Source organism: Numida meleagris, chromosome 1 (genome assembly GCF_002078875.1).
Source record: "Numida meleagris isolate 19003 breed g44 Domestic line chromosome 1, NumMel1.0, whole genome shotgun sequence".
Classification (NCBI taxonomy): Eukaryota; Metazoa; Chordata; class Aves; order Galliformes; family Numididae; genus Numida; species Numida meleagris.
The window spans coordinates 181,099,162-181,111,894 of record NC_034409.1 but is presented as its reverse complement, the minus strand read 5'-3'; the positions used below and the strand labels follow the sequence as shown (position 1 = coordinate 181,111,894).

The following is a 12,733-nucleotide window of genomic DNA, read 5'->3' as shown; positions in this document are numbered from 1 at the left end:
ATAAAGATTTAAATTTGCGTCTCTTACTAAAATACTCATCTAAAAACTCTCTGGCAACTATCTCTTCCTAGGAAGTTTTCCCCCGGTGTTATGTTTCCAATACACGTTTATTTTTCACCTGTCCTTAAAAGTGTACATTATAGTTTTCTCTCAACCTCTCAACCCGTCAGCTTGTAACTTAGATATGAAGAAAACACGGATATTTCATCTGTTACTCATATGCTCCAGATTGTCAGAGGATAGCACTCTTCTTAACCCCATCTCTGTTCATTTATGTAACAATGGAAGTCCTAATGCAAACAGGCAACTACATCTGTAAATCTGCACTAATAATACAGTGAAATTCTGCTTGTACAGAGTCTTTAAAAACTACAGTATTAACTTAGTTGACTGACATACCTTAAGTCACTTAAAATTATTCGAGTGAACTAATGGAATTGCTGAAATTTTGCAGATATGCAAAATATGGAAAATGCACCTGCACTGGGAGAATCACAGGCAGGCAGGCAGTTATTTATGTGAGCACATCTGTGCTGAAATGCTGCCAGTCTGCACAGAAGTAACACACTTGTTTGAGAACTCTCATTTCCTCCTGTCTGCAAACAAAAGCATTTTCTCTTATCTTCTCTCTCTCGTAGCTGATTCTGTTTCCCTGTCTTATAGAATGAGCCCATAACCATCACTGAACGACCACTGTTCACAACACACATCACAGTGTTTTATTTAATCTCTTTTTTTTTATTTCTATCTAAAAACAGCAAATATCTACCACATCTCTTTTTAAATTATTTTATTGCCAGACACTTCCCAGCATTACCTTTTGCATTCCTGAGAACCAGGTTCTGCTCAATAATTTACTCCCAATATGCTCTTTACCTCTTAAAGTATTTTTCATATCATAAGAACTATAAAGAACCAATTAAGAAAGTAGATTTAAAAAACAAAGGAATTAGTTGCTCACCAACCCACCATCAGGGGTTCCCGTGGACCACAAAAATGGTTTCATAACAAAATGAAAATCAGATGCACCTCTGTGTACTAAACACAATGGTCCAGATGAAGTTTCTGAGTATAGCTTTGACTCCTAAAAGCGAAGCTAATATACTAGGTAAGGATTCATCTGGCTTTGGGCTGACTCTATCCATATTTTCCATAACCAGGCAAACAGTGTAGGCTAGTTCCTCATCAGCAATAGGAAAAACAGCTAGTCTGTTTCAATCTGATCTGAAACTACCACTTTTACACTGTTCTCATGTGCAAAACAGCAAATGTGTGCTGAGCTTGCCTCTCTGTGTGTGTTTACGAGCATGGGTTTCAGACAATTCGGAATCTATACTACAGAGTTTGTCATATTGAAAATATGCCCCTCGCGTGCCCCTCTACACCACTGCAATCTTCAAGATTTCACACACCTCAAATAATACTTCTTAATTATTTAATACCAACTTCTGCACTGCGCTAACATTTTCTCTAAAAGATGAGACTGAAGTGAGACTTAGTCTCTAACTACTTAAGAAGAAACCACACCTCTCACTGACCTTACCATGCATAATCTGTTTACAAAAAGCTCAGTGCTCAGTGGGGGACTTTCATTAAATTCTCCTCTTTGACCATCAGAATCAAAATTCACTTTTCCCAAATCTTAAGCAGGTGTCCTGACTATAGCTCTACAAAGCACCTTTATTTGCAGACAGGAAGAAATGAGAGTTTGCAAACAAGCGCACAGCTTCCGTGTAGTCTGGCTGCAGTTCAGCACAGATGCACCCACACAAATAATCAGCTGCTCTATAAGGACTACAAAGTAATATTAAAGACTTGCTACTGAAGCGGATCTGCTTCACAGCAAAGGACTTAGGATTCAGTGGACCAAAGAGGGCAAACAGTGGATAGAAGAGTAAACTGGGAGTATGTTCCATCCTGGAGTCTTTTCTTCCCCCCCATATCAGTATAGCTTAAAGCAAAAATAGCGAGGAGTGACTGCAGTCCAAGTCATCCAACAGCCTAGAGGTGTTGCAAGGACAGAAAGGGCTGTTTGACTCCTTCAGGGATCAAACATGATGGACACAGCTCTTATATCCTGTGTAACTGCCTTACTTCTTCTAAGCACTCAGTGATGGAGTTTGCAAGCATAGCAGGTACCAGCAATCCCTTTGTGAAGTTAGTCCTTCACTGCTGTGCCTTAACTACGTGCGATGGAAAAACAGGCTGAATTTAAATATTTTGTTTCAAAAAGAAAGCAAAACCATAAAATGTCCATTCCTAAGCCAAACCTAATATATCTCATATTATACCTTACTTTGCTGAGCAGATTGACAGATCAACAAACTTCTGGTACACGTCCAGTCCACTGCCTGTTGTTTATGCATCTGTCAAATTTTGTTTGCTAAGTGAACAAAACAAAATGTGTTTCTTTAAAAGGGAAGCTCTATTTTCAAAACCACCCTTGCTTTTCTTCTCTTCAACGAAACACTTCCAGTATTTGCAACACCTTTGACTGACCCTTTCCTTCTGCTTTATCCTGATCTGAAGATCTCCCTGCCTTCTGTTGTGAACACTGCAATGCCACTGTCTTTTTCCTTCCAAAATTCCTTCTCTCGACGCTAACATACACACGTTGTTTTTATCTCCAAAACAGAACACTTAAGTGTAGCTACCCAGTTTTCGCTCACTTCTAGACAGTTAGAAGTTATATCCCTTTTTAAAATCTTTTTTATTTCTCCACCTATTCCACCATCTACAACAGAAAAAAAAAGAAATCCATTATATTAACCATTAGAAACTGCAAAATCAGGATTACTCTTTCACATTGATTTTAGCTGCTTTTTTCAGGTAATATCCTGAGAGACATAAAGACTGTCTAAATACAAAAACTGATAGTAGTAAAAATTCTGCATAGCCAATATATTTCAGAAAATCATGGAATCATGCTGGCTTCTACAAGTCAGCATCTCCAGTTTGTTTTATGGCAATGTGTCACAGTTGTTCCATGGTCACCATTTTTAAATGAACTACATCACTGGTAGAAATATGTAAAATGATAAAATTGACAGCTTTTAGTCAGTGAGGGGTGTATTTCTTATAAAACATAGATCATGGGATTGAACATGCAATCTACTTTAAAAACACTTTGACTGTTTCAGACATATGCATCATTACAGTACTATTTTTTTCTTCTTCTGATCCATGACTGCTGTAGTCTTCTACCAACATAGGAAGCATTATATGAGAGCTGCTCCAAATGTAATGCCTTGTTTTTAATGGTATTGGCCCAGAACATCAGAGGCAGACGTTGGTGTATGGCAGTAGAGGTTGAACCTTCCTGCTAGTATTCCATTACATTTTGTTGCTGTGTGACAGATAGAAGCGGAGGGGCAGTGTGACAAAATGGTGTCTGACATGGAAGTGCATATGAAGAAAAGGTGTGGAACTGAATTCCTCCATGCGGAAAAAAATGCCACCCATTGACATTGTTAATGGAGACCAAAGAGTGGATGTGAGCACAGTGAGGTGCTGGGTGGTGTGTTACAGCAGTGGCAACCGTGGGTCACAGCTCTACTGATGCAGATTTCTTACAAGCACAGCATGCAGGCTTTTGTTCATTGCTAGCAAAAAAAAAGCATAGCTAATGGTTGCGACTACGTTGAAAAATAGTGTTTCATAGCTGAGAATTTGTTCTATTAAATGGTATTATTGTGCTCTTTGTATCTGTTGTAGTTTCCATGGAAATAAACAGCAGACATTACTCCCAGAGCAACCTACATATTTGCATTTCAGTCATCCCAACATTCTGATTTCAGTGAAAATATTACAGCATATTGCCTTAATGAAGTCTTCAATATGTACTTTCCTCTTATTCTTTGACTTGTCCTACAACTGAACCTGTGGGATAGGGTCACTCACTCTAAGAGTAACAAAGACAGAAAAATAGAAACATTAATAGCAGAAAGGAACAATGTGCAAAAAACAGATACTGCTGCCCCTTGGACAACAAACTGCTGAAAATCTTGAAGAGAGGATTCATTTGACTAATTAGATTCTCATGTGTGGACACCCAGCAAAAAAAGTAATGCACACTCCATTCTTGGGCACTAGAGGAAAAACAGGTACTTCAGAATTTATTTTAACCTTGAATAGATGTCTAAATTTGGGTTCTTTAATAGTCTCTCTTCAAAGGATGCTTACAGTGATTAACCCAAACGTGGATGTCCACACTGTAAACGCCTGCAGCTTGGCGCAGCAGTTCTCACATAAAACATTATCTTTGCAGATAATGGAAGATCATGTAACTCATTGACAAGAATAGGGTAATATTCTCCCGCATCTCAGTGTAGCATGTAACTCCTTCTACGTTTTAACCACAGTAGATTCCAGACTGTTGAAACACACTCAGAGTTAAGGGATATTAAGCAATAGTCACCTGTCAAAATGCAGGAAACCTCTGAAGCACAACCATGTATCACTGTGCACAATGGCAGACTAACAGAGAGGATACTTCGTTAAGTCTTTCCATTGGTAGCTTCTAAACCACTCCTTACCAGTAATCACCTGGTTTGCGGGACAGATCTACAACATGAGAAGACATCGTCAAACTTAAATGCTTGTTTAGTAACTAGTAGTTTGACTAGAAATAGAATCACAGAATGGCTTAGGTTGGAAGGGACCTTAGAGATCAACAAGTTCCAGCCTCCCTGCCGTGGGCAGGGCTGCCACCCACAAGATCACACTGCCCAATGGTTATTTTAAATAATTGTTGCATCTATTATATAGTTTAAAAATGTATTTGCTACTTTGGTGGTGTGGGTGGGATTCATAACACCAAGTGCAGGCTGCACACATCATCACCTGACACTGCCTTTATGCTCAATGCTGAGAACAGTTAGAGTACTGTCATTTTCAACCTAAGTAGACATCTGAAATAAGTCAGTGAATTACTTCCTAGAAGTTCCCACTTCTCTCCATTCACTATAAAATGAACTTCAGATGAGCAACTCAGGTTACTCCTATTGTGCAGATCTGAAGTTAGAACAAAGCAACCTCAGTAGTACAGAGCACTCAGGTGCCGGTGCTCTGTACAGAAGGTAGTTTTACAATAGCTGAAATAAGTGCTATTCTACCTGAAAAGATGCAATATTCAGTAATGCTTCTAAACACACTATGTAAAGTCAAGCCCAAAATTTGGCTAATTGACATTTCTGCAGCTGATTGCATTCTAAGCTATCCCTATCAGGAAAGCAGCACGAAGGCATAATGAGAACAGCAAGCAGCCCGGCATCACTTAGCACCAAAACAAACACGATCCTAGCACACGCCGTCGTTGTGCTGCATGCAAATCAGCAAACTGCTGTCTGCCAAATGGTTGAGCAACATACACTTTTATATGATGAAGTTATAGTTATGTATCAGCACAGATCTTATTTCTCTTTTCATAAGGCAAATTCCTTGCTCTCACAAGTGAGATTATCCAATTGATTTTTAGGACCGTCATGGAGGCAATTTCAAATGTTTGAATTTGAAAACACATTTACTGTACATTATCACCTTTTGGTCACGTGCAAAATAAAAATGTTTAAAAATACTAAATAAATTAAGTGAAAAACATCTGTATCTCTCAACATGCAGTATGCCTGCCTTCTCTGCTTCATGCAGTGTTCACTGCTATCAGGCATACAGTACACACTGCACCAAATACTGACCCCGAGAGCCTGGAAAGTGAGATTAAAAAAAATGGACACCGCTGAAGACTTAAGAAAATGGGAACTTTTTATAGTTGCCACCTTAATTTCGTAGATGAAAGGGTCTGTACAGTACGGCACTTCACTGCCTTTCCAAAGAGGGCTTTCTATCAGTGGCTGGCTTGTTTGAATCAATGTTTGGCTGCCGTGCTGTTTTTTAAGCTATGGAAAAGCACAACTGTAGCAATACTCCTTATTTTCAGTATTTCAGTACGTATGTAGTGAATCACGTTGCCATCATAAGCTGCTTGTACGCAACACAAGTCAGATAAACCTTATCAGAAAGGCTGCTTGAAACAACGATCAGCCTTTTCACTGATGTAGCTGAGCCTTAACTCAGCACTCTCCTCCACCCATATGCAGAGACAGTGAAAACTCACACGGAAACTACATTTTATCCAGCAGAATTTGCCAAATTTTGGTCTCAGAGAAAAGTCTACATTTCACCAGCCAAATGTTGCTGCTGCTGTGGCTGAGCACGCTCCCTGACACTGCTACTCGTACAGTGCTCTTACCCTGAACTTGAAGCACCCACTAAAACTAGACTAATTTGCTATATAATCTGTAAGTTGTAGTAGGGTTCCAGACATTTAAACAAACCAAGAGTTAGTTCCTAACACATCGGTTGCAATGCCATGTATTTATGTCGGCCTCAAACACTTCTGGTTCACACAGCCACTTGTCGCTCTATGTCAAATGGCAAAAGAAGGCAAATGCTTTTATAAATACGAAACAAAAATTAACAGCATGTATATTTTTTTCAGGATCTAGGTGATTTTTATCACACAGTTTTATGTGAAGTTATCTACGCAAGATATTAAAGACCACTTGTCAATTTAGAGAAAAATAGGAAAAGTTCACTTCTTAAACTTCATTTTCCTATAAGCTCTGCTGGCAATATTATACCTATGTTTTTGCGAACATGAATTAGGTGTATTGGTAGGACTTGAAAACTATCTGACCATCAACAGCAAATTACATACAGTAATTGCACATACAGTAATTCTGCGTGCTTTAAAGCATTTTAAATCTTAACTCTGAATATTCTTTGACTGGCAACTTCAAACTGCCCATCACCCTCAGCTCACAAAAAGGAACGATACTACCCCATCAACTAATTGAATTCAGCTTTGTGTTTTCAGTTCTCTAAGTACAAATGAAAGTAACTTATACTATTTTCTTGATAACTAAGTAGGATCTTGGAGTATTTTTAAAAACCTCTGTAATTTGTTTGTACAATAATTGAATCAGTGGATTCATAAACCAATCCTTTGCAGGTAACTAACCGAAAACGACCACCTCTGAACGCAATGAAGTACATCAAATTGCAAGAGATAAACTTCCTAAAATACTGGTATCTTTATTCTTTATCTGCATTTTCCCCTCCCCACCTCCAGGACTACCTTTTTCCAAATCTGTTCTTCTACATTCCCCTCCCCACTAAAAGACTTACAGTTGGGGTTAACTGCTTGGGATTCTGCTTCAAACAAAATATACTTATCATACTGAGACCATCATTTTATTTATGCATATAGGCACATCTAGGGAGCTGGGAACCCAAATAACAAAATCTTTGCTAAATCTTATACAGAATTTATAAATGCCAACATTCTAAAGTAATTTAAATCTATATTCATCTTAGTTATCCTCAAACAGCTCTGGCCCACTGTCACGATATACAGGTACCTGCTAGCTCTACTGAAATTAAATCATACTTAGCATAGAAACTTTTCTACATTCACTTTTACAGCTTCAAATGGGTATTTCAAAAAGATTAGAGACAGGAAAATGGAGTTTTCTCGATAACATAATGGTCAATTTCATCTCAAAGGATGTATTTATTTAATACTGTACTTCCCACACACTAGGAATAAGTAAAATGAATGGTGTGTGAGCAGTGGGTTTTGTTGGGAAAAAAAAAAAAATGCTTTCTATTAGATTTGAAATAGCCAACATATCTGAGATTACATAATTAATTGAAATAAAAAATAGGCATTTTCCAATTAACCCAATAGCACTGTATTATGTCCCTTGTTATGTATGCACTTGACAAGTGTGCAACAATATGAAAGAGAAATGTAAATATACAAAATCCACACAGGTAGAAAAAGTAATCTATTTTGAACCATTTTTTAAATTTCTTACGGTGATCAGTACTTCATGAAAGTATAGAAAAAGTAGAGCTGTGATCATAAATTTGCACTCAAAAAGTTTAACACCTTATTCACACAAATAATTCTTAAAGAAACATCTAGAGTAGTATTAAATTTTTAGAAGGTAAATAAAGCATTCCTGCTCCAAAAAATGAGGGGAAGAAAAATTCTATAAGAAAAACTTCTCAACTGAATTTATTAATTTGTCTCTGTGAATTTTTAAGCACTATTTTCTCTTGTATTTAAAATTTTCTTTTTAAAGAGGAATAATTTGCTACCTTTTTTCTGACTAGAAAGAAGTGAAGAAGTGCTTTAAATCTCAATGAAATTAGAGACCAATCTATAAATGGGATTATTTCACTGCTAATAATTATATTATGCATTTCAGTGAAAATAAAGGACTTCGTTGTTTAAACAACTCCTTGCAGACTTGCAACTAATGTATAAAACTAGAGAACTCAATTTGTTCATCTTGCTCATGTTTACTTGTCATTCTTTTCTATAAAACTTAATCTATAGTTCCTGTTGTCACAATTCAGCTTTCTGAGGTTGTTGTCCATCCTTTTAATATTCTTACTAAAAATGAAACAAAGAAAAAAACCAACATATTTCTTCACCATAGGATTGATCTTTGGAAAAGACTTTTTAAAAATGGTAGGTATGAAGAGGCTAGGTAAAACCCAAGCTTTTTGTGTGCCTAACTGTACTGACCTCTTATGCCTCTGCACGTCTGTATCAATGAGTAACATTCTGCTAATACTGCTTTTTCATAAATATTCAAGGAAAACAACCTTAGAACATTTCCACCAGAAACCCACGTGACCTCCTAATATTTATCATTACAGTATGTATGCTGAACAGTAAGAGGATATGGTTTTGAGTTGCTTTACCTTCTGCACAAATACAGTTGGATATGAAAAGCGAGAAAAAATTACATATGACTTCAAAAATTGAATGATGCCAAAATAAATTACCTGCCTATCATCAGTTCATACTCAACATTTTTGTTTAAATCAGATTTATGCTTTTTAGAATTTCTGTAATGCCAAAGATTTTCATGAAATTCTGCCTAAAGATTAAATGATAAACAATAAACAGCCAACAAGGAAAGTAAAAAAAAAGAACACTAGTGAAGTCAATGATGAAATAATTTAGTTAGTATTCACTGTAATACTTAAATAGAGCTGCCAAAACAAAAAAAAAACAACAGTAATCATGTTTTCAAAGATTATGAGTCAGGGTATGTTATTTACAGAACCTAGACAGGACTATTTCAAATAATTAGGAACAATGGTACGATATAGTACCTTCCATTGCCCTTTTAAAGAAGACTTTACAGCTTCCACAGGTGAGTACTCCGTAGTGGCAGCCAGAAGCCTCATCACCGCAGATGAGACAAATCTTCTGGGGTAGCGATTCAAAGCTGTACTGGGAACTTTGGCTGGTTTCTGTATCTGGCCTTGAAAAGAAAAAGAAGAGAAATGAAACATCCAGATTTGCAACATTTAGCTACTTACCCAAAATAATCAGTTTTACAATAAAAACTTCCTCTATAGAAGAATAAGGAAAAAAAACAGCACTGCCTTTCTGCTTAAGGGTTTCTCTACACCAGCATAAAAGGCACATTACATGTCTAGTCATTGAAAATGGTTTCAATAAAAAGGTACAATTTGGGAAACTGTCAAAATGTTCCATCTTCTTCAGATCAACGAGTCTTCCGAGCAAAGTCATACTGACATATCTTTTCCTCAACACAGAATGATAGGGATGGAACCAATTAGAAACCAACTGAATTTCAGAAGCCCGTTCACATGGGAAATAACAAAGTTTTGTCTTGGTTAGAAAAATCCTCAATAACCAGCTTGTCACCTCCCAGTCAGCTGCAGCTTTTCATCAGCAGCCAATTCTGATGGGCTGGTTATGGCAAGTGAAAAGTGAAAAGGAAAAAGTGAAAAGTAAAAAGTATTGCTATATATCTTGTCAAGAAAAAAACAAACAAACTAAAAACAATCTACCTAATCAGTAAGATAAAATCCAGGTATTTCCACTGAAACGGCAGCACTGCATACAGTTATTTTTACAAGTATTTCTAGGTAATGCATAATGCCTTGGCATAAAGTAAGCCATTTCATTCTAGCAAATCAATACCCACATTCAAAATGTTTCGGTTTTTATGTGAAATTGACTACCTTTTCCCAAATCAGAACTTATTCTGAAGAATATTTGGGTTCTTATCAACACTGTCCTCCTTCCAGTTCAGACATCAGCAATACTGATGCCGTCCCTCCCTTCTTTGGGGCTGATGACTTCCTAAGACGTCTCACTGAGCAACCATAACAGAAGTGCTGCTTTTCTCAGACTGTAATTGCGCCCACAAGATCATCAGCTGCAAAATTATAAAATTAATATCCCCGCTGGCTTCGCACCAGCCCTGGCATCCCCCAGCACGCATCAACAGAAGAGAAAATGGAAATACAGCCACAACGACCGTCTAAGCACGGAGCCCAGGAGGTGAAACACCGTCCCGACGTGCCTCGGCACCTGCCTGACTTCCAGCGCCCCACAGGAGCACCTCCGCGGCCGCGCCTCGCCCCTCGCTACAGCCTAGTTTCGCCGAGGAGAACCTCGAATTCTCCGCGGAGCTCAGCCCCGCGCCCTTACCGCACGTAGCCGAGGTAGGGCGGGCACAGCTGGGGCAGGCCCTCCTTCAGCACGGCCGCGGGGAAGCCCAGCGGCGGGTGGTGCCCGTTGAGGCCCAGCGGCGGGTAGAGGCCGGGCGGCGCGGCCGAGGTGGAGGGCAGGCTGTCGGGGGCCGCGGGAGGCCCGTACGCGCCGGGCAGGAGGGGCGGCTCGGCCTTGTAGAGGACGCACTCCAGCGAGGGCTCCTGCCCGGCTCTCGGGGGCTGCACGAAGTCGGCGGGGGCGGCCTTGGCGCCCAGGAACGGGGGGGCGGCGGGCAGGCCGACGCCCTCCTCCTTGATCTTCAGCGCGCTCTGGAAGTCGCCGTAAGCGAAGGGGCCCTCCTTGCCGTCGGGCGGCGGGTAGCCGTACTCCGCCAAGTCCGCGGCGGCGGCGGAGGGCGAGGAGCGCGGCCCGAAGGCGCTGCCCTCGTACGCCGCCTCCACGTCCAGCAGCTGCCGCGTGCGCGAGGCCAGGAAAGCAGAGTTGAGCGGCAGGATGGGCACGTGCACGTAGTCCTGCCCCGCGCCCGGCTCCGCCGCCGCCGGGGAAGCAGCCGGGGCGGGCGCCGGGCCGCCGCCTCCGGACCCCGCGTCCCGCTCCGGGAAGCCGCGCTCCTCGGCGCCGGGCAGCCCCGGGGCTCTGGCCTCGCCGGGGCCCTCGGCTCCCGGACGCGCTTTGACGGCGACGCTCAGGGATTCGCCGCCCGGCCACAGCGGATCCCCGGGTCGCGGCTGCGAGGGGCCGGGAGCCCCCGGGGCGGCGTCCGCTGCCTTCTGCTCGGGGTCGCGGCTCATCGGGGGGACGGGCACCTCCGGCACCTCTGGCCCGAACAGGGACCAGGGCGCGGCATGAGCCGCGGGCGCCAGGAAGGTGTCCAGGACGCTGTCCAGAGAGTCCTTGGAGATCGAGCCGCTGCCCAGCCGGTACGAGGGGGAGTCCCGGTCCTCCTCCTGCTGCTGCTGCTGCGGCTCTTCCTCCTCCTCCTCCTCGTCCTCCTCCTCCTCGTCACTGCTTCTGGGGTAGAGCAGCCCGTCCAGGGCGACGTCGATGCTCTCCGCTTCCCCGCGGCTGGGGGGAGCCTGCAGCAGGACCGCCCCGTCTCGGGCGGACGAAGGCGCTCGGGGCTCCTTGGCCTTCACCTCGGTCATGCTGCCCGGGGCAGCGCTGGACGCCGTCAAGCCTCCGGCGCGGCTCCTCGCGGCCCGGACGGGGCTCCCGCTCACATGGCGCTGCGTCCCGAGGGACCCCGGCCGTGCGCTGCCCGCCGCCGGGACGGTCCTGCGGAGGGGAGAGCGAGCTGAGCGTCTGCCGCCTTCCGAGGGGCAGCGGGCGGGCGGGGACGGCGCCTCGTCCCCCGCTGCCCGCCCCGCTCCGCTGCCCGCCGCGCTCCCCCCGGCCGCTCCCCGCCCCGCCGCCCGTACCGCCTAGCGGGGCCCGAGCTCGCCCCTCCCGCTGCCCCCGGCCGGCAGCCGCCTCCTCGCCCCTTCGGCGCTCCGCTCTCGGGTACCGGCAGCTCCCTCCAGCAGCTCCCGGCACGGCCTGGCCCCTCCTCCGCTCCGCCTGCCCCGGCCCTCCCACCGCTCCCGTTCCCTCCCGGCTCCGCTCCCCGCCGCCCTACCGCATCCACCCTTCGCAGCCCCGTCTCACCCCGTCCCCCGGCTCTTGCAGGTGTCCGTCCTGCCCGAGGACTGCATCCCCGGCTGCATGCAGGCTGGGCAGGTCGCTGTTACGGAGCGCAGAGAGGAAGACACGTCTTACCTCCAGAGTTTTTCACCCTCCCCGTCAAACTTTCATTTTCCAGTATCAAAGAGACCAAGGCACTGTACAACACTTTACATCATATTATGGGACCTCCAAAATACCCTACAGCAGAGCAAGCAAAAGGGTTTTGGAAGAAAATACCAGAAAAATTGAGGCATTCTGTACTTCTAATACTTTAATTACATTGTTGAAGTGAAGAAAGGACATTTTGAATGGACCTGGGGCTGGCCTTGCAGGGCTGGCTGGCTGCCTTGCATGCACCAAGTTCCAACCTAGCCTAAATTACTTAAAACCATGAAGTTGTTGCCTGCTCATGGCTGTTCGTGTGAAATGCTGGCTTGGTGGAGGAACCTGTTCAGCTTGATAATGCTATTACTAATTCAAATACATACGCACACATACACA

At 43.3% G+C, this 12,733-nt stretch overlaps 1 protein-coding gene across 4 annotated transcripts in view; it reads right to left on the bottom strand.

Annotated features, from left to right (window-relative positions):
• The window catches only part of PGR (progesterone receptor), a 42,474-nt gene extending 30,198 nt beyond the window's left edge, over window positions 1-12,276 (bottom strand). For 3 of the 4 annotated variants that reach the window (XM_021381278.1, XM_021381288.1, XM_021381295.1), the window contains exons 1-3: window positions 12,215-12,276; window positions 10,547-11,845; window positions 9,193-9,344 (exon numbers count right to left, since the gene is read on the bottom strand). In XM_021381278.1, coding sequence (XP_021236953.1) covers window positions 9,193-9,344; window positions 10,547-11,845; window positions 12,215-12,273 — 1,510 coding nt within the window. In that variant the 5' untranslated portion in view covers window positions 12,274-12,276. Of the gene's footprint in view, window positions 1-9,192; window positions 9,345-10,546; window positions 11,846-11,988; window positions 12,142-12,214 lie in introns of those variants that run through there. The other variant, XM_021381279.1, reaches the window with a different exon arrangement.